This window comes from Henckelia pumila, chromosome 2, assembly GCF_033568475.1.
Source record: "Henckelia pumila isolate YLH828 chromosome 2, ASM3356847v2, whole genome shotgun sequence".
In the NCBI taxonomy this organism is placed as follows: Eukaryota; Viridiplantae; Streptophyta; class Magnoliopsida; order Lamiales; family Gesneriaceae; genus Henckelia; species Henckelia pumila.
The window spans coordinates 148286580-148309706 of record NC_133121.1 but is presented as its reverse complement, the minus strand read 5'-3'; the positions used below and the strand labels follow the sequence as shown (position 1 = coordinate 148309706).

The following is a 23127-nucleotide window of genomic DNA, read 5'->3' as shown; positions in this document are numbered from 1 at the left end:
CATTTCATAGTCTTTTATTATGTTTCTTGGATTAATGTAAACGTAAAGATTCATTGATCGTCTTTGAGCATGTAAATATCAAAGTGTTAATTATTATGATGGTTGAATTGTCAGATCTTCTTCTCCGGTCTTCGTTCGTTTCTCGGTCTGAATTATTTAGTATTGTTGGTCGTTTTATTTTGACTGCTGTCTGTGACAGGTGGGTTGTAATATAAACAGAGAGGTCATGTCGAAATTATTTTGAAAATTCGTATTTTATTTAGTTTAATTTAAAAGTTGAGTCAGGGTCGTTTCATTTATTTTCACTCATATTTTTATGTTGTCTTTTTGGGTGGTTCGTGACGTTCTTTTGAGATTAGTTATTGAAGTAAGTATCTCGATTATTTTCATATCCACGACCGCGATCATTTCTACGTCCACGTTCATGACCACATCCTCGACCTCGACCAAAATCTAGTTTATGCCTTTGATTTTGGTTTTCATTTTTTACTTACGACATTTGCTTCTGAAAATGTCGTAGATACATTGGGTCGGGATTTATGATATCTCATTAACAATTCTTTGTTCTTTTCTAGTGATATCGAGAGCAACGAATTTAAGCTTTGCCAAATTTGACATGGTGGTACTAGAAAAATAATAATGTATTTTATAAGTTAATTTCCATTAATATGACAATACAAAATAATGGATAAACGAAGTACAAGTATGTTTAAAAATAGATGAAAAGTGTGCGGTGGATAATCGCCGGTGAGTACAAGACTCGTGAGCATGATGATCATAATCGTTATGAAAAATAGCCTTTGAAATGCCATCATCTTCATCTTCGAAAAAATCGAGGAAAACATATTTTTAGAGAAAGAGTGAATTTTGGTGTGATTGAAAATGAGTTTGAGTGAACATATTTATAGGGCAAAAACTAGCCGTTTTGTTACCGTTTGTGACCGTTGGGGGTAAAGAAAAAAATCGAGTATGTGTTGAATAAAAATTCGTGATAATCTTGCGATGCATATAATGATAATCATAATTAAATAATTATGTATATCATATCACATTATTATAAGGTCGGTATTTTAGACAGCCTTTTATATAATATTATGATATTATACAAATATGATTAGTATATAAATACACAATAATATATATCATATCACGTAATAATAAGGTCAGTGTCCTAGACAACATCTTATATAATAACATGAAATTATATATTGATATAGTATATATACATAATAAATATATATCATATCACGTTATTGTTTAAAAACCTTAGAGGCTTTTATACTTGTCGTATCCCTTACTGGGAGTGTGGGATGTCGTCTTAACATCCTCCCAGGATTTATAACAAGTTTTTAAAAACTAATTTTTTTTTTATCATTTCTGATAATAACATGATATTATATATTAAATATATACACAACAAATAAATAAACAATAAAATAAATATTCTTACTTTTGTTACCTTTTTCTTGTGTTTTGGAGCTTGGAAAAATATGGAGGACTTTCGAGCGATCGTGCTGATAACGTGTTGTGAAAAAATAAAAATTTACGGTAAAAAGTAAATACTCCAAAACTCAAAATATATCAAACTCTACACTTTATAATATTTTTCTCTCAACTCAATTGTGTTTTTCATCACAAATGAAAACCTATTTATAGATCCACATTTGAGATTAGTCCAAAAATTAATACATCATCATCTACATCATCACACACTAATTTTCCACATTTTACAACTCAATATTCAATATTCTAACATTCAATATTCAATATTCAATATTCAACATAATAATAATAATAATAATAATAATAATAATAATATATTTTTCAACAAACATAAGGTTTTTCTTTTTCAACGATAAAGGTACTCTTGGCTCCATAAATGCTACACGCATCCCATAAATTCTCCAAGCAATGACATAAATTAGAGTAATGCTACAGGTACAATTAGGGGTGGTTCTGTACGGTATATCGCATACTATACCAAATACCGTATACCGTACCGAAATTTTCGATACCGTACCGAAATTTTCGGTATACCGACATGATTTCGATATGACATAAATCCATACCGATACCGTATCGTATACCGAAATTCAGTACGGTATCGGTATGATACCGTGTATACCGATTTTTTATACTGATTTTTTTCGGTATACCGAAATACCAAAAATTCGAAAATCTTATACCGATATCGATACAGAAAATTTCGGTACGAAATCATATCGTACCGAAATTTACGGTATACCGAAATTTTTGATATATTCGGTTTTTTTCGATACAGTAAAGACGGTATGACGATATTTTGATATTTTTTGCTAGCCCTAGGTACAACGAAATTTGTACAACAATTTTTACAACATACAAAAATTTAATTTATCAAATTTCATGATACATTAAATAAAAAATCTCACGATACAATATAAAAATCTCACAAGATAACAACAAAATATCACGATATAATTATTGTAAATATTGTTGTATGATATATTGGTCGTACTTTTAGCATTATTCCATAAATTAGGAAAAAAATTATGTTGTTTAACAACCAGCAAACATGATTAGGGCTGAGATACCGAACCAAAATACAAACTTTTCGGGATACCGTACCGAAATTTTTCTGATATATAGACATTTTTTTGGTATATCGAATTTTTTTTTATCTATACGGTATTAGTATGAATTTTTTCCCTACCAAAATTCGGAATTTCAATATCGATATTGGTATGAATTTTTTTCATACCAATATTTTTGATATGGTATACCGAAAACCCACCCCTATGCATGATGTCTCAAATTAAAGGAATTTTCGAACTCGGTACATATTTTGTAATCAATAAATTGCATTAACGTTTTTAGATCTCATTAATTATTAAAAATTAAATTTATAGGCGAATATTGGTCAGATTTAAAATATTTAAAATATATTTTGTGATATATAATTTGATTTACATATGAATTAATTACTGTAAACACAAACTATATAAGTATATTACAATGAATAAATAATTTGCTTTTAGAGGATAAAATGGCATTAGATAACCGGTTAATTAATTAATTGTCTGACTTGGATTATGAACGTGAAGTCAAATGAGTACTATAATAGTAATAGTATAATATCCCATTTCTTTTTACTTCTGTCGTTTTCATTTCTTTTTACTTCTGTCGTTTTCGGTTGTAAAACTAGATTTTGTTCAAAATCCAATGGTCCAATTTGGATTCATTCTCCGAAAAACATTTTTAATCCTCCAAAATATAATAAATATACCAAGTATCAACACATTTTTTTATGAATGTATGTAGAAGTGTCAAAATGAACTAAGTTTGTCGGGTTGGCCAGTCCCGCATCATTATACAAAATAAATGAGTTGGGTTGACAATTTTTTAAACCGATTAAAGGGTGGGCCGCCCCGCTACGATTAATGATGGGTTGTAGGTTGGCCTTCCAAAACCCGTCAAATTACACGTAAGTTCGTCGGGTTGGTTCGTTCCGTCGCCTAAAATATGTGAGTGATGGGTTGCGATGAGTTGTGGGTCGGCCCGTCTCGCCAACCCGTTTTGACACCTCTAAATGTATGTTATTCCTCTTTACTATGGGTGAAAACGAGTCGAGTCGAGCCCGAGTATCATATTACTCGAGCTCAAGCTCGAAAAATAAACATATATAAATAAATTAATATATATTATATATATTATTATTATTATTTATAAAAATATATAAATATAATATTATAGTTATATATATTTTTATATTATTTTTATTTATATAATTATATATTTATATATATTTTTATATTATTTTTATTTATATAATTATATATATCTTATCGAGTAGCTCGCGAGCTACTCGAACAGAGAAAAATGAAGCTTGAGCTCGGCTCGAGTGAAGGATCGAGCTACTCAAGCTCGAGTCGAGCTTTTGACCGAACTACTCACGAGTAGCTTGATTCCCTTACACCCCTACTCTTTACACATATTAAATATAATTTTGATTTGAAAATCACAATTTTGACATCTAATTTTGTTCGTATGTTTTTCGATTGTAATTCTTGTATCGTGAAATTTCAGTATTTTATAATTTTGGTAACTTTTCACGCGACTTTGGTTATATAAGTAATTTCGATGAAAATAAATTAAAGTTACCAAAAATTAACAATTATAAGACTAAAATCCATTTTTGATAATACATAAAGCCAAATTTGTGAACATATTTTTGTCCACGAAAAATGTAATTTTTTTATTAGAATATAATCTTTTATTAACATTAGTATTTCGATGTGCAGTATTTTTTTTAACGAAAAAAAGAAAAAAAAATAGTAAGATTAAAAAAATAACATTTTTCGTAAATAAATAATCATCAAACACAATGAATATATCAATGTTACAAAAACGAGTGATAATTTCGTAAATCGAAAGAATACCAAATGACACAAATTTTGGTAATAAGAAAACATCCGAATCCGATGGCTAAAAAAAAGGTTATATAAAATGATTGATTTATGTCATAATTTGGTTTTATTAAAAATTAAATTAAGATACAAATATAATTTTATCTCCATTTTCATCAATTATTTAAAAACAATTTAACTAAAAAGGCAATTAAGATTATCAAATAAAGTTTCGTTTGAAATGAATTTCAAAAAATAAAATAAAAAAAATAAGCACAATTTTTTTAATTTCATTTTTTGTGAACATTCATCGTTCCTGACATCTTCTCTATGTTTTGTACATGTGATGAGATTATTAGTATGAGTTTCAATTCGAATGGATCGGGTGGGTTCGTGTCGGGTTGATGAAAATCTTTTTTAAAAATTTCTCAACCCGAACCGGAACCAAACCGAAAATTTCCAACCTGAACCCGGCTAACCGACTAATCCGATCAACCCGAACCAAACCAATTTTTTAAAATTTTTTAACAAAATAATTAAATAAAAATTCAAAACACATAATAATAATAATAATAGTAATATTTAGTTTAATCACATAATAACAAAATCTAACCTTATATATAATTTTAATTTGAAACTTACTATAAATTTTTTTTTTACAAAATAAACATTAAATGACAAAAATTTATTATATTAATCACAATAAAATTTTTCAAACATACAATGTATAAAAATGTCGTAAATATTTCTTACTTTTATATATAAAAAAAGAATAATAAAAATCTTCGGGTCATCTTTGGTCAACCCGAACCCAACCCGAACCCGATTATTGTAGTGGTTGACCCGAACGAACCCGAACCCGATTAATTTTTTCGGGTTAGCTTTCGGGTCAACTCGATTCGATCCGAACCAAAAAACTCCAACCTTAATCCAATATTTTTCGGGTCGACTCGTGTCGGGTTGACGGGTTGAATTGAGTTTTGACACTCCTAATTATCTATTCTATTTTATCTATTTTATCTATCCTATTTTATAATAGTTGAGGGTATCATAGAAACTGTTTTGGTATCTCAAGAATACACCAAAATATTCTTCCACAATTACCTTTCATGTTTTACATTGATTTTTCTTTTTTAAATCTAAATATTTAAAAGTTTTTTATATTACCCTTCACATCCCCAACCACTAACCAAAAAAACAACTCTCATTCTGGCCTCTCCACTACTTCACGTCTCAATTTGATAAATTAGTTCTTCAATTTTAATTTTTTATTACAAAAAAAACAAATTTTACTCCATGATAATTAATTTTTCAGTACACACACAAAGCGTGTGCTTCGATTATTAGTTAGTATCTTTACTATTATATAAAATTTGAGGGCATTAGAAAAACTTTTTTTGGTATGGCTTGGACTCACCAAAATTTATTTCCCAATTTGCCCTTCTCTTCTACAATTTTTTTCAATTGAGATATTCATTGTGCATTGTTTGGAAAACTTCTATATTTGAAATGTTTGAAAGAAAAAAGAGAAGGGGAAGTGTTATTTATACTCCAAAAAGTGTTAAGAGCATTCCACTTTATAAAATTAATCAATTGCTAGACAAATTTACCCTTCTAAATACTTTCCTTATTTTATAAAATCTTGATTTATCTTAAAAAATCTAAATATAAAAGTTTTGTACATTAATTTCTAAAAAAATTATTTTAAAAAAACTAAATTTTTAATATTTTTAAAAATTGCCATTTTTTTATGAGTAAAAAGTATTTTGGTACATGAATTATTGATAAAATGTCAAATTGGTACATGAACTATTGAAAATGGTTTAATTGGTATATGATCAAACTCAAAAGTCAATTTTGCCCTTTACTGAAATTGCTTTTAAGTTGAATATTGTTATTAAATTGATTAATTGAACTACATGCATATTTTTGTATTTTAAATTATTATATTAATTATAATTCTAAATATAAATTCATATTTACTAATTACTATACTATAAAAAAAAGATTATATATCATGTATACGAAAAAGTATTCAACATAAAATTTGTAGATCATAAATGAAAAGACACACACATATATATCATTTTTATTTTGATTAATATAAATAATAATATTATAACATAGATAAAACTAAAAATATCTTTTATTACATATTATTTTTGAATATATAATTTATCAATCATCATATATATGTTTATGTACATGTTTGTATTAATTAATATTTACAATGTTTCGTATAATAAGTACGATCCCTTGTTTATAATATAAAATTTAAATAAATATAAATTTATTCTTATAATTCTATTAGTAAAATAATTTTGAAAATAAAATGTGTATCTATTTTAATTTAACAAAAATATTAGACTTTAAAATAATGTAGATAAAGGGTAAAATTGACTTTATAAATTGATTATGTACCAATTAAACCATTTTCAATAGTTCATGTACCAATTTGACTTTTTATCAATAGTTTGTGTATCAAAATAAATTTTACTCTTTTTTTATTATATAAAATTTAAATAAAAAATAAAAAAAAATTATCTCGAGGTACATAAAATTTTGGTAACTTTTTTTTTTCACAAAATATATAAAAATATTGAGATTTGTAAAATTTTGATTTTACAAAACTTTAATAATCTTACGCAACAATAAAATATATATTTATATTATATTATTTACAAACTTATATAATTTTTTTTTCTAAAAAATTTATAATTTTTCTAATTTTTAATTAAATTTTATTTTTAACATATTTAAATATATACGATGTCAGTTGTTTCCAACTAAACAAAATATATTCATGTTTGAAACAACGTTTTTTCTAAAGGCGAAACAACTTTTTATAATTTATTATTTACTGCACAAAAAAATACAATTTCAACAATCAAAATAGAAAAATTAAAGATTTAAAATAATTGTAACATAAAATTTATTTTAACATATTATATATTCGATATATTTCAATTTTTTTTAAAAAAGTAAAAAATATATAGTGATCTAAGATCAAATCAAAATAAAACAACAAAAATACAAATTTATATTTTTTCAAAAATTAAATTAAAATTTACGTGACATAAAAAAATTATCGTGTATTTTAAATTATAATAGTTAAATAATAAGGTTATTAGATAAAAAAATACGATTAAATATTATAATATAGTTATCGTAGTATTTAATGTAAAAAATAATGGATGGTAAGTTTTGAAAATCAACATAAAATTAGGAAGGGTAATGTTGACAAATAATTAGATAAAATGGTAAATTGGAGTGTGCTTAACAAATTTTGGAGTGTAAATAACACTCCCCAAAAGAAAATCGCTACAACACTATATCTTCTCATTTTTATATGTATTAAATAAATTGATTAATGTCTATCTATTCATTTATTACACACATGCAACCGTTAACTAGTAAAGATAAAATGTGGGATAAATATATTATTGGTAATGATTTTCATAAATTTTTTTAAAAAAACATTTTTTTGTTTTGTTGGTTTTTTGTATTTTATGATTAATAAGTCTTAGGAATGACAATGAGTCGGGCATGGATACGATATCATGTCTCCATCCCATATCCATTTATTAAATTCATCCCATAACCATACACATACTCATACCCATCGGATATTCAATTTCATCTACATTCCCATACCCGTCGGAGGATCGGATATCCATACCCTACCCATATATCCATTTATCGTATCTACTCCATACAAATACATTTTTTTAAATTTAAATTATTTCGATAAAACTCTATTTATTTACTAGATTTTTATAAAATCTACAACCTAATAATTATATAAAAAATAAAACTACTACAAAATAGCATTAGATTTATACGAATAATTTTTATTATTTCATCCAATTAAATAATTCAACAAAAAAATTAAATTATCCATTTATTTAATATAAAGTAATATGTATATATACATATATATATATATATTTATATTTAATCGGGTATCGGTCGGTTATGAATAATATATTACTACATCCTTTCCCATTCCCATATACAAAATCCCCATACCCATTTTTTCATTTATTTCATCGGATGTCCAAAACACGCCTACTTACCGTGCACCATTTATTCAGTCTGCCAATACGTGTAAAACGTGAGAGAGACTGCTGATCACACACGTATCTCCGATGCCCTTCCCTCGTCCACCTCTCTTTCACAAATCTACGAAAACTGTGAGGCCAAGAAATTATATCTCGCGATTCCTCGCCTTCAAATCTGCTCTAAAACCCAACGAGATCTGCGATAAACGATGGACTAAGGGGAGATTTTTAAAAGAAATCCGTTGCATTCAAATTTGTATGTTTCAGATCTGTAATTCATTTGTTCAACTATTATGGGTTCTCTCATTCTCTGCTCATTTACTAGTCATTTTGTATTTTACCCAAAAAAATTTGCAGGTTGGCAAATCATTGAGTTGTCGGTCCACAACATTGAATGTTATTTTAAAACAAAAATCTAAGGAATCAACGAAGATCTGGTTTGAAAAGAATCTCGATGGTGATTTCTTCTTTCATTCCGTTATTTTTAAATTTTTTTGCCCGTCTTTATGCGTTCGCCTTCTTTTATTTCGCTCGTAGTTTTGAAGAGCTCAGCAGAAGAACCCACAACGCCCATGGAGCACAGTGTTTTTTGGTGGACATTAGAAGCAGTGTACTAAGAAGGGCAAGGGTAATATGGTAATCCGCACCTAATCCAATGTGCCAAACGTGGCGTGCTTTTATGGAGGAATCGACATCCAGCCGTTAATGGCCGCGGAAAATTGATGTTCCCACCTACGAATCTATGAACATAGCCCAACCTCATCTATTATCAACTCTCTTATTCGCCGCTCCTACCCGTATTTTTATGGCTGAGTTCCTATATATAGCCGCTCAATCCATTCAATCTTCTTCGAGGAGCTGAATACGTTAACGATCTTCTTAAGGTAATGCAAACACCTTCGATTCAGCTTTTTGTGCGTTTCCAAGTTTTTTGGATGTGGGTTTTTCAGGATCAGTTCATAGTTTTCAGTTGGTGGATTTTTTCATTTGGATGGAAAGCATGTGGTTGTAAATTCATTGGCAATTTTTGTTGAATTACGTGCATTAAAACGGAATTTGTCAAAAAAAACTTCTGGGATGTAAATGCCTTGTAGTGCCACTCCTGCTGCCTACCGATGGATTATTTCAAGTTTTCAGTTGATTTAGCTACGTGCTTAATGTGATTGATACAAATTGAAGGGTGATTGCGCGTTAACTATTTGATATATGGCCGATTAGAGTAAATATTTGTTCACTACCTAGGATGGACACTGAGAAATGACTGTTGCTGTGCTGCATGTACGATAAACATTTTCTAATGTTTTTTTGATGAATGATGCAGGTTGGAATATACTGGTTATGTTTTCTTTATGTTTCAACTTGTAATCGTTTGAGGTTTTGTCGTTTTAATAAGCATGTATTTTTTATGCTTTTTTTTTTATTAACATTGGAAATGGGGATCTTTTTCCTTTTATAAAAAACAGCCACGTTTATGTATTTTTCTAGTTTCAGAGTTTTGCTCTGCGCTAATCAGCTAGATCGTTCAATGGATGTTTCAAATGGCTTGGAGTCTTTTGAAGAAACGACATCTGCGGAAGTTAAATCTTTCTTTGATTCATCTCCTCCATTAAAAGATGGTGATGAAATCAGAAGAAGAGTAGAAGAATTTGTGGAAAAGAGATGTTCACCAGCAGGCATGTTTGTTGGTTTTAACCCCCTAGATAGATGTACGCATTTTTCTCTCTGACATAGCATTCTTGAAATTTGTTAATATGCATCTTCAGTCAATGAAAGAAACAATAGGGTGGTATGCGTGACATCTGGTGGGACAACTGTTCCCTTGGAACAGCGGTGTGTTCGTTATATTGACAACTTCAGCTCTGGTCACAGGGGAGCAGCATCGACGGAGTAAATTGCATAAACTTTTACTGTTATTGGGTAGTTTTGATGATTTAGTAATGTTTCTGACTTGGAAAATTTTTAATTACAAAACTGAAGATACTTTTTGAAGGCTGGATATTCTGTGATATTTCTTTATCGAAGGTTCGTACTTTCCTTGATTTCATGCATCTGTGACATATTAAATTCTTATTCTCAATTTAATAGCAAATATAGCCCTTGATTCTACCCTATGATAACAGTATGAAAATGTATGTACAGAGGAACATGCCAACCATATTGTCGATATCTTCCTGATGATCCACTGCTTGAATGTTTTGACGTCATAGATGGATCAACTGTTACAGGTAAATATTTTCTTTATCCACACATAAGCAACGTGCTTTTCTTTTTTTTGCTGAACTCTTTGGATGGAGTTCTATTAATAATGGTTTGATGCTTGAAATGATATTGGGGAATACTACTTCTACACCATGAAAAAGGTTTTAGAATGGGCACACTTTGTTTCTTTTTGTTGAAACATCTTTTCATTTATGTCACAACGTGAAATTTGTATTGTGGATAACATTGAATCTGTTTTACTACTGATTTGCTTATTGATTGCATTGCATAAATCATGAACAATTGTTCGCATCATAATGTATTCAGTGCACCCGGCGCATGCTGAGAAGGTGAAGACAGCCATCGGTGAAAATCATGCGGTAAGGATCTTCCCTTCCTTTTTGTCCTGCAATTTTTTGTCATTGGTGATTATTTGCTTGACTTTGGTTTGCTTAGTGCATAACTTTTACTCAAATTTGTTGCAGGCTATCAGAGGTAGCTTGTTGAAACTTCCCTTCACAACCATATTTGAGTACCTGCAGGTTATCTTCAGTTCCTAGCCATGGTTGCTCTCCATTATCCAAATATCTATTTGTTTGCACCATCTCCTCCATTTAATAAATAAAAATGTTTGTGAGCAGCTTTTGCGGTTGGTTGCCTTTTCTATGAGTTGTCTTGGATCAAGAGCTTTGTTCTATCTTGCTGCAGCAGTTTCTGATTTTTATGTTCCTTGGGAGAGCATGGTAATGAACTTACTCAAAATGTGATCTTTACCATTTAGCTTTGAAAAAGTGGATTGATGTGGCTGCCAATATGCGCTTGTATTGACCATTGAATACTTCTATAAAACACAAAAGTTGAGATGATATATTTAAGGAATATGATTGGAAAACCAAATTTCAATATGTTTGTGAGAGTTGTCTTCGTTATATTCGTCCTATTCATAAATCTGTTGATTGCAATGGTTTTGCTTCCAAGTTACAAAGCATAATATTGCACATCTGCACCAGTTTTTATGGATCCTTCATGATGCTTTCTACAATTTAGTAGCATTCGCAGGCAATGCAATATCTGTATCATAGGATCCGTAGTGTTTCCAGGAAGGTGAATATCTTTAAAAACTCTGATTGCACCAGAATTTTGTCGGTATCATGGACCTCTGCTGGTTATCTCTGTTAAAAGTAAACAGACTGCCAAAAATTGTGATAGTTTTACTTGTGTCTTAATAGGATGAATGACGGAGAGTTAACATTCTTTGAAATAAGGTTCTTAATGGGAGGATTTTAAACCCTTTCTTTAGCACACAAACCATACAATTGCCATTTCATTATTGTCTTGAATTCACTTATTGAGTACAATTGATTGAAAACAACCCAACTATCTTGCCTCTTTGTCTAAACTTGTTTTTATCATTAAATATCTTTCTCTCCTTCTACCCCTCTCCACAATTTTAAATCCTTACACCGAGTTTTTCTACACACTGTAATGTCCAAGAATTGCGCTGGGATATGCACTTATATGTGCTTGAATTTTATGAAAGACAAGCATGAATCGACTGATCAGATTGCGTCTAAGCAAATGATTGAGAGCCTGGTTTTATCGTTTTAGGTCATTATTTTTTAAAAAATGAGACTTAAGTTTAATCCATGCAGTTGGAAGATGACAATGTCATATGGCTATTTGAGATAGTTGTTCATGAATCGAACTAATTTCAGAAATTTGTTTGCTATTTTGCCTCGTGATTGACTCAATTTACAGGCAGAGCATAAAATTCAATCTGGCTTAGGTCCTCTGGATATGCGCCTCAATCAGGCCCCGAAGATGCTCTCTGTGCTCAGGAAAGATTGGGCACCTGTAGCCTTCTGCATATCATTTAAGGTTAGAAATTTGTTGTTGAGGATGTTTGCATTCCTACTATTTCGACTGTGATAATATGAATGGGACGACTTGAACAAAATACTACTTCATTGTTGTGGTATGCCATTAAATGTGAAATAACACAAATGTGAAACTTTTTTATTATCTTAAGGTGGAGTGAAATTTATGTATTTTATTCTGCTTAATGCAACAGCTAGAAACAGATACAATGATTCTGCTGAAGAAGGCTGGTTTAGCTCTGAAAAAGTATAAAATGCATATGGTGGTAGCGAACGAGCTTCTAACCCGTAAAGATGAAGTTATAGTTGTCACTGAGAGTGGAAATATTGTGGTTCAACGCGATAAAACTCAGCCTGGTGCTGATGTTGAAAGCCCACTGATTGAACTAATCGTGGACAGGCATTCTTCTTATATAGATTCTGTTTGATAATTCGAAGCAAATATCTTTATTATTGATCAAACAAATAATTGATTTGATATAGTGTATCCTTCAACAAATAGATTAATTCCTCCCTCTTGTTAAACTCTAATACATATTTATGAATGACATTGTCGTAAAAGGATTATTAAATCTTTTAATTTTTTCCTGCCGAAAACTGCTTTACTTGTTGCAAGTACTTTTCAATGCTCAGAATGCATCCATAATCATTTTTTAAAAAGGCAAACCTCATATACATGATACAATTAGGAAATAGATAATATTGAATGTGGGGTACTGTATGGTGATGTATTCCACACACCAAACAATATATAATAATTTCTTGTATTAATAATTTTAATTTTAATCATTTGTATACATGCATGACTTTCATCGTCTCATTCCACGAACCAAGCAGGGTGCCTTAAGCTATTGTCCAAAGTATGCATTCAACAATCTATATAGTTATTCTCATTTATGGAGGTCATGATTTCTTCCGTTGACTTTAAATATGAGAATAAATAAGTGAGAGCCTTCATTTACAGCATTCCGGTAAATACCTCAAAACTAGCAATGAGAATCTCATAATTGATTCTTGTCGAGATAACATGCCCTCAATCCACTATTCTGGGAGATAAGGACTAAACGAAAATTTTGGATCATAGTGGTGAAATTTACTCTAAAATGACCATTTGACAGTTTCTTATGGATACTTTCCATGCAGCCCTCCCCCAATGTTATTATACTTGAGCTAACACATGGGGAGGAAGACTGATCCAAGCTCCCCTGCTAAGCATGCCCCTTGCAGGTTATACAATTTGATGGTAGGCATGTGGATTTAATTCTATTGTTTGGTTCGATTGATGTGATGATAAATAATCATTTGTTGAATAGTGTTGGCATCGATTGTGTTTGTAGATAGGGTGAATACACACTTTTAAAATATTTCAAAAAATTTTACAATGTTGCAAATGGTCTCGGTAGGATTAGCTAACAAAGGCCAATTTTCTCAGCCTTAAAAATTGTTAGACCACAAATTGGTGTGGATAAACGGTCCAAGAGTTTTTCTGACTCTTTATACTCAAGTTTTGCACAATCAACAAGATAATATGAGCGATTAAATAAATGACACAAGATATATGGAACTTTGAAGGAAAAATCCTTCTATGTCTCCCAATTTTCGACTTAAGAAGTAATATACTAAAAAACTTTAGCTTATACAATACTTGTATACAACTCACTCCATTCGCAAATTGTGTACTGAAGGGTATAGGAAATCACCATCGATTTTTGCTTGAGATCGTACAAACAATAGTTGTAGTGAACGGTTCCCAGCTTTTGTTTTCCGCTGCAGTGTATGCACCGACTTGTGTCCGAGATCGTATATGCAAATGTAGGAGAACAAAAGAAGTAGTGTATTCTCGCTCTCAGATTTGGAAAGACTAAACGAAGAAATAATTGTGTCCAAATTTCTTCCACGATTTGTGACTGAAAAATTATAGATTTGAAAGTAATGGTTAAGCTATTTTCGATCGAAAGGGATAACACCTACCGACTGTTCACCACCAGATCTGGGATCAATGTTGGACATGGGTTCTTGCCCAGTTCAATTTTACAAGATTAAATGTGTTAAACATGTTTAAAATGGTTAAAACATGATTAAGAAAATTCCAATTTGGTTATTGGAGTGAAAAATCATATTCAGGACGTCCACAAATTGTTAAGGGGCTTAGTTGGGCTCGAGTAATTCGGATTAGGGGTGAGCAAAATTTTGGTTAAACCGAATTAATCGACCGAATCGATTCAATTCAAAAATTTGGTTCGATTAATTCTCAAATTCGGTTTTTGTGTTCGAAAATATCGATTAAATCGGTTATTTCGGTTCGGTTTTCGGTTTTCTTAAAAGAAAAATTCGGTTAATTCAGTTAACCGAATAATAAAATAATTAAATTTTGAATTTTTTTATTAGGCCTTATATATAATTTATAATATATTTTTAACGTGTTTATATTTAATATTTTACTTAATTTTTGTTATTTTAATTTTTTAAGCTTAATATATTTTTATAATGATAGAAATATTATATTTCAATTATTAATTTTATAAAATTTCTTATTTTATAATTTATAAAAAAATATCGGTTAATTCGGTCGGTAACCGAATTAACCAATTTTTAATTCGGTTCGGTTAAATCGGTTTTAGCATAAATTCGGTTCGGTTAGCCAAAAAATAATTCGGTTAATTCGGTTTCGGTTAATTCGGTTCGGTTTTTGACCGAATTAACCGATTGCTCACCCCTAGTTCGGATGATCCTAATTCAAGCCTTGAAGATAATTCAAGCCCTGTAGAGATCGGATGGTCCGAAGCAATCGGAGGCTCTGAAGCAGTTCGGAAGCTACAGACGAGTTTGGATCGTCCGAAGTGAAGATTGGATCATCCGATCGTAGTTAGGCCATGCATTTGTTGAGGTGTCATCACTGTTTGAACATGTAGGAGTTCAAATCGTCCGAAGGTGGGATCAGAGTGTCCGAAATGTGCATTATTGCAACGTGGCCTACATGCAAGATCGGATCGTCTGAAGTGGGGGATCGGATCGTCCGATCTCCGCCTATAAATAGGGCATTTGGGAGCCATTTTCAAATGCCAATTCACTTGTTTTTCCTCTAGTTTTTGAGTAGATTTAGGAGCTTTCCAGCCTTTCTTGGTGAGGGACGGGTTTTGGCTAGGCGTCTCCGGAGTCGTAACGGAGTTGTGCTCGAGTTCTGGGTCATTCGACAGCAACAGGCTAACGATAGACGAAGGTATAATCCAAGATTCTATAAATAGTTTGGGACTAATATCTATTAGCTTAGTTAAAAATTTTAGATGATTCACCTAGGGGAGCGCCAGTTCTCTTTGTTAAGAAAAAAGATGGTTCTATGCGTCTCTGTATTGATTACAGACAGTTGAACCGAGCTACTATTAAAAACAAGTATCCTTTGCCACTGATTGATGATTTGTTCGACCAACTTCAGGGTATCTCTGTGTACTCCAAAATTGATCTGAGGTCAGGTTATCATCAATTACGCGTTCGAGATACGGATATCTAGAATACAATGTTTCGTACCCAGTATGGTCACTATGAGTTTTTAGTGATGCCTTTTGGATTGACGAACGCACCTGTGGTGTTCATGGATTTAATGAACAGAGTTTTCGCAATTATCTGGATAAGTTTGTTGTGGTTTTTATTGACTACATTTTGATATACTCGCGCAGTGTGAGCGAGCATGCGCAACACTTAAGGTTTGTGCTGCAGATTCTCCGTGAGAAGCAGTTATACGCCGAGTTCAGTAAGTGCGAGTATTGGATTGATAGAATGGTATTACTTGGTCATGTGATCTCTCGGGAAGGTGTATCAGTCGACAAAAGTAAGACTCAAGCAATTTTAAATTGGTCTTGTCCGATGACAGCTTCAGAGATTCGTAGCTTTCTGGGTTTATGAGGCTATAATCGACGATTTATTGAGAATTTCTCACCGATTGCTAGACCATTGACACAGCTGACAAGGAAGGATATTTTTTTTTCGTCGAGCAAGTTGTTAGAACCTAATGGGGGGATTTAGGTTCTATTGGCAACTTTATCAATTTAAAACGATTATGGAAATACGCAAGCGGAAGACTTAAAGCAATCAAAAATAAATGCGGTAAATAAATGCGTAAAATAAATAAAGCGATAAATGAGATAGGATATGTTTATGGAAGTTCGACGATAAATCTTCTACGTCTCCCCTTATTGGTTAAGATCGATTAACCAAGGATCCACTAGCACTTCAACGTCTTGGCCTTGATGGCTCCAAAGATAGTCGTACAACTCAACACGATCACCGCGCCGATACAACTCGATACACTTGGCCTTAAGGGCTCCAAGGATAGCCTTGACAATCACACAACATACTTGGTTTCACACTCAAGTGTTTACAACGATAGCACAACACATCTATCTTCACACTCAAGTGTTTACAACAATAGCACAACCAACTCACAAACTAGTTTTACAAACACTCTCAAATATTTGAATATATCACACAAACACTTTGATAGAGAGAAGATTGCTTGCAAAGGAGAGAAGAGATTAGTTGGGATGTCTCCAAATGACCTTGAAAAGCCTCTATTTATAGTTGGCAAGGATTTGAATCTGATTTTGGTACATGGAGCGTGTGTTGGGAAGTCAAGGAGTAGACAAAAAAGTGTTCGGCGCCGCTGCCTGCTTCCACCCAGCACTGAGCGGATTTTGTGGAAAAATCATATCTCACAATATATCCGTTGGATTGATCTGAAATTTGAATTAAACATTTAAAACATCATAATATTTATTCTGAACGGTAGCGATTGGATTTGTACGCATCACACATGTCCAGTAATTTTCGAAAGTTGCTTCATCATATTTTCGCTTCTTATTCTGCGCGACACATTTGAAAACTTAATATCGCATAATACATCCGTTGGATTGACCTGAAATTTGGATAAAAGCTGTATAACATCTTCGAATTGAATCTGATTGGTGAAGATTTGATTTGGATGTCTCAACCATTCCCAGTTATTTTCTGAAGTTGAATCTTTATGGTTTCTTTCCTTGCAGAAGTAGGTATTATGCAGCATATTTGAAAAAATCATATCTCTCAATATAGCTGTTGGATTGCTCTCAAATTTGGACAGCTGGTTTAACACATCCTCATCTAAATTATGACTATTGGAGATCTGATTTGGTGTCATAGAAAAGTTCCAGTAATTTTCTGAAGTTTCTGCTTCATACTTTGGTTTCTTCTTGTCATTTTCTTCATATCCTCATAACAATGTTTCATGGCATCCACATAACATTGTGTCCATTATATGAGCAATATGAGAATTCATAAATACATTGATAGCTTCAAAATAACTTCTAATAATTTATTTGTCAATAAATCTAATCTGCAAAATTTCACTTTAAATGGTTAGTAACAGTTACCGAGTTTTGTAATCATCAAAGTATAATATTATGAGACTTGTTAATGCATTAAAAACATTAATCTCATAACTCGATATTTGTATGCGTTTAAGGCGTAACACGAGTGTGAACAGAGCTTTGACGAGTTGTGGAGTCGATTGACTACTGCACTTGTTTTGACCTTACCGTCTGGACCCGGAGGCTATGTGGTGTACACAAATGCATCTCTTCAAGGTTTGGACCGTTTGTTGACAAAGAATGAGCATGTGATTGTCAATGCTTCTAGACACTTGAAAACTCACGAAAGAAATTATCCAGTACATGATCTAGAGCTTGCAGCGATTGTGTTTGCACTGAAGATTTGGCGTCATTATCTGTATGGCGAGAGTTTGAGATCTTTTCGAACCACAAAAGTTTGAAATACTTGTTCACTCAGGCAGAGTTGAACATGCGACAACGTCGATGGATGGATCTTCTCAAGGATTATGATTGTGAGATTAAGTACCATTCGGGTACTGCAAATCCAGTTGCAGATGCACTGAGTCAAAAAGTGAGTATTAGTGCTCTCTGCACTAGTGCAAGAGCTAGTACAATTCATAAGTATTGTCCTTCACATAAGAAAGGAAAACAGGGTTTATGCTTTGGGTTTTTATCCATTTCAATTGGGTTTCTCTGTTTTTTTTTTTCCCTAAATTCCAATTACAGAAGTAATTTCGTGAACATGAAAATGTCTCTTCTTAACCATTTTCAATCCTTCTTTTAGAGCTGCAAGTTCCGCATAATACATGGAAGAAGGTTTTTATATCCTTCTCCCAAACGCCCCTCGATCGCTAATCTTTCCGAAATTCATTATCTTTTATTTATTTATTTTTTTGCTTTTATTCATTTTTCTACGTAACTTGATGCAGTGATAGTGGGTGTTGATGTGTCCAGTGTCGCATTTGCATTTAAAAAAAATGACAAAAAAATATTAAATTTTCCAAAAACAAGAAAGATACGAAACTAAAACTCAATTATCATAATATAACAGATCTTCAAAAAATACACAGTTGAGAGGGAAACAATTTTTTCTACTAAAAAATTTATATATAACATATTCATCTTTGAAATGAATACTTAAAAGGTCGCTCTGATACATTAATTGTCAATGTGAACATTTAATGTAAAAATAATAACTGGCCCCAAATAAAATGAGAAAAATAAAATATACTCTAAATCTTCAATGATAAAATCAATAAGTTTCGTATTGCGTCCATTAATTTTTCTATTTTGAGGGGAGTCTCTTGATATCATTTTGTCAATGACATCTAGAAATAAAAAAAATTAAAATGATAGAAAATGTGTTAGATATATAAAACATAAATAAAAAATTATAGTTGATAAAAAAATTATAAGTAAACAGAAAATTATATAAAATATGATATATCCATAAAACATGAAGATCAAATGGATTCCTTTGTTTGCTTATGAAGATAGATTGTAACAACAAACCAATTGTAGTTTTAACTCCCAGTGCAAGATTGAAGGGTCTATTTCACGGATAACTCTAAACAAAGGAGCCGTTTGTGTATGTTGATTGAAATATTGTATCATGGTTTTGTAATTGAGCACTATTTATATATTTCGTGTGTGTTCAAATCGAAAATGATAATTTTCCACTATATATAGCAAACTTTCCAAAACCCACCCACAAAACACAATAAAGTAACTGAAATTAAATATTAGTGATAATATCCGTAAATTCTAAATTTTAAACCGTAAATTGATACATTATCATTTATATTTATATTATTATTTACTATTTTCTAATTAGCATTAGTTTTTGAAAGAAACTTACTATATATAGTTGACAACTCTAATTTTATATAGATTTTAAGCCGAAATATTAAAACATGGATCAAATTTAAAATTTGAAATATTTAATCAAATATCATATTTTGAACCAAAATTATAATATATATACTATTAATGAAATTAACTGAAATTAAATTAATAATATTTCAAATAATTATTTTAACTTTTATTGATAATATTTATTTATTTATTTAATTATTCAAATTCGTAATGACTAATCAAAGTATTTATTATGTATTTTGTTATTATTTGTTCAAATTTATATCTTTTATTATATAGTTGATAATTATCTATGATAGTATTTATTAGTTTATCAATTGTGAAAATATATTAATATTATTTTAAAATCAATATATCTATATCTATATCTATATCTATATCTATATATATATATATATCTATACCTATATAAAAGAGTGAATAAAAGGTCAAAATTTTACCATTATGCAATAAAAAGGTTGTCCTTTATTTACACTATAAGTAAAATCATATAAAAATATATAGGGTAATAAAAGTAAAAACAACACTTTAGTTATAGGACATAAATTTAAATCAATATTATATTATATGTAAAATAGATTATTATGATAAGGTCAAAATTGACAAAGTGTGTGCAAATTAGATAAGGATTCAGTTTTCAAAAAGATTGAAATACTTAAATACTTTATTTTTTTATTTTTTTGTAAATAAAGTGATCAATATTTATAAGTAAAATCGATTATCATGATAAGATCAAATTTGAAAAAATATGTACATATTCAAAAAATTTGAAATATCAAAAGAATTTATTTTTTATTTTCTTGTAGATAAAGTGAATATATTTTTTAAAAAAATTCACAAAAAACTTAATTAAATAATATTCAGTTTCTTAAAATATTGAAACACCAAATTCTTGATTTTTATTTGTTTGTATACTTAATAAACATATATTTTTTAAAAAATCTTATATATTTTAATTCGTGTAAAGAATATCAAAAGTTCATATTTAATATACACAAATATTAGATTTGGAAAAGTTATATATATATATATATATATATATATATATATATATATGTTAATTAAATAATATACAGATGTTAAAATAAATCAATTCAAATATATTCAAGTTTTAATATAAAATAATAAATAAAAAAATACATAAACACACACATATCATATATATATATATATATATATAAGTTGAAATTAAAAATTTAATTAATTTTCCTTCACATAAAAGCTAAAACCATTTTAAAAAATTATGAGATGATCATGCAATTAAAAATATCATATTTCTAATCTTTTATAAAGTATTATTTATAAAGTCACGTGAAATACCAAAATATTTTTTAAGTATTTGAAATACTTATTAGTTGCAATGTTAAAGATTATATTGATTATTATGATAAGGTCAAAATTGACAAAGTGTGTGCAAATTAGATAAGGATTCAGTTTTCAAAAAGATTAAAATACTTAAATACTTTGTTTTTTTTATTTTCTTGTAGATAAAGTTATCAATATTTATATTATATGAAAAATCGATTATTATGATAAGATCAAAATTGAAAATGTATGTGCATATTATATAAAAATTCAGTTTTCAAAAAAATTGAAATATCAAAACACTTTGTTTTTTATTTTCTTGTAGATAAAGTGAATATATTTTTTCCACAAATATTTTTTAAAAAAATTCACAAAATATTTATTAAATACTATTCAGTTTCTTAAAATATTGAAACACCAATTCTTGATTTGTATTTGTTTGTATACTGAATAAACATATTTTTTTTAAAAAAAATCTTATAATTTTGAGATAATCAATTATATCATGAGTTCATATTTAAATATATGCAAATATTAGATTTGGAAAAGTTCTTAATATATATATATATATATATATATTAATTAAATAATATACAAATGTTGAAATAAATCAATTCAAATATAAGCAAGTTTTAATATAAAATAATAAATAAAAAATACATCAGCACACAGATATCACATATATAAAAGTTGAAATTAAAATTTTAACTAATTTTCCTTCACATAAAAGCTAAAACCATTTTTAAAAAATTATGACATGGTATTGCAATTAAAACTATCAGATTTCTAATATTTTATAAAGTATTATTTATAAAGTTCCGTGAAATACCAAAATATTTTTTTAAGTATTTGAAATACTTATTAGTTGCAATGTTAAAGATTATATTGATTCCATAACTAAACATGTAATAGTTTTTTCTTTCAAATAATATATATATATATTACCAGAACGACAACACTTCAATAAAATGATGATAATGGACCGGGTCTAAACTTAGTCTTGTATTAAACCCGTCCCGGAGAAACGAGTTTAGATTCGCCCAAACGTGTTCACAAACAAGTCCAAGTGGGTCTTCGCGTTTGGCCAGACCCACCATATAAATTGTTGTTATTAAAAATGATAAGAATATTGATTTTTTCATAGAGAAAAAATAATGCATGATAAATGCAAAAAAATTGTGAAATAGATAAAAATTAATTATATAGAGGAAAATATTTATTAATAATTTAAATTAAGGTTTAAAATACATTATATATGTTATTATTTTTATTACATAAATTAATATTTGTAAAACAAATAATTAACACATAAATTAGAACATTATAAAATGAATATTTTATTTAATTTGATTAACATATCTCAATTATTAGCAAATACATTGTAAATCATATATATCGATTCAGAGAAACATACATAAGAAAGAAAATAAAACAAATACATGGTACCAAAAATGTCATACTTGGTCAATATTAATCAACCAAATAATTGAAATTCGAGTTAATAATTTCATAAGAATAAATATCAATATTGTTCCAAAATAAAACTGTATTAAAATTTAAACATTATATCTATAGGCTAACATGATTTATTGATAATGTATTATTTTAATCTGTTATAATGATGACTGCAAATTAAAACTGTAAACTTTTGATAAAGTGACAAGCGATCGGTCATATAATTGATATCAAAGATAATGTCATGTATTCGATTCTCATTGATTACAAGAAGTGCAATGAAGATTGTTGAGTGCAATAATTGTCCTTGCTCTGTAAAACAATCAAACCATGACACTTGATTGTTGTGTGGTTTAAAAGATTTGAGTTGCATTATTACCGCCAGTTATAAATTTTGGTAAAACAGCAAACTCTCGGTCCTCTATATTATTACAAATTATTAATAAAATCTTCTTTATTTATAGGACAACATCACTTCAAAATAATGCAAAATTTTAAAGGCACTAAATTAAAAAAATATACATTTATTATCAAAATGGATAAGACAGTTGAAATACAAGATGAAATGTTAACATTTTTAATAAAAAAAACATTCAAAATTCGAGTAAAA

At 29.4% G+C, this 23127-nt stretch overlaps 1 protein-coding gene across 8 annotated transcripts; it reads left to right on the top strand.

The window, feature by feature from the left end:
* The first annotated feature begins 8453 nt into the window (after nucleotides 1-8453).
* Nucleotides 8454-13109, top strand: LOC140880294 (phosphopantothenate--cysteine ligase 2-like). 8 transcript variants are annotated; one of them, XM_073284621.1, is made up of 11 exons: nucleotides 8454-8702; nucleotides 8804-9330; nucleotides 9960-10152; nucleotides 10210-10333; nucleotides 10424-10468; nucleotides 10586-10671; nucleotides 10973-11025; nucleotides 11131-11187; nucleotides 11287-11388; nucleotides 12404-12523; nucleotides 12717-13109. In XM_073284621.1, exons 3-11 carry the CDS (start codon nucleotides 9972-9974, stop codon nucleotides 12948-12950), a joined length of 1002 nt encoding a protein of 333 aa, XP_073140722.1. In that variant the 5' UTR covers nucleotides 8454-8702; nucleotides 8804-9330; nucleotides 9960-9971; the 3' UTR covers nucleotides 12951-13109. The 8 variants fall into 8 exon arrangements, with proteins under 8 accessions (XP_073140722.1, XP_073140718.1, XP_073140717.1 ...); XM_073284617.1 differs by having other exon boundaries at nucleotides 8455-8702; nucleotides 8804-8883; nucleotides 8984-10152; XM_073284616.1 differs by having other exon boundaries at nucleotides 8455-8702; nucleotides 8804-8903; nucleotides 8984-10152.
* Nucleotides 13110-23127: the final 10018 nt, after the last annotated feature.

Bases quoted from the DNA above. Each gene is read 5' to 3' on its own strand.
- LOC140880294 (XM_073284617.1), top strand. From the start codon at position 9,918: ATGTATTTTTCTAGTTTCAGAGTTTTGCTCTGCGCTAATCAGCTAGAT. The intron at 10,334-10,423 runs GTAAATTGCATA...ACAAAACTGAAG, and splicing joins AGGGGAGCAGCATCGACGGA to ATACTTTTTGAAGGCTGGAT. The intron at 11,188-11,286 runs GTTATCTTCAGT...GTTTGTGAGCAG, and splicing joins CCATATTTGAGTACCTGCAG to CTTTTGCGGTTGGTTGCCTT.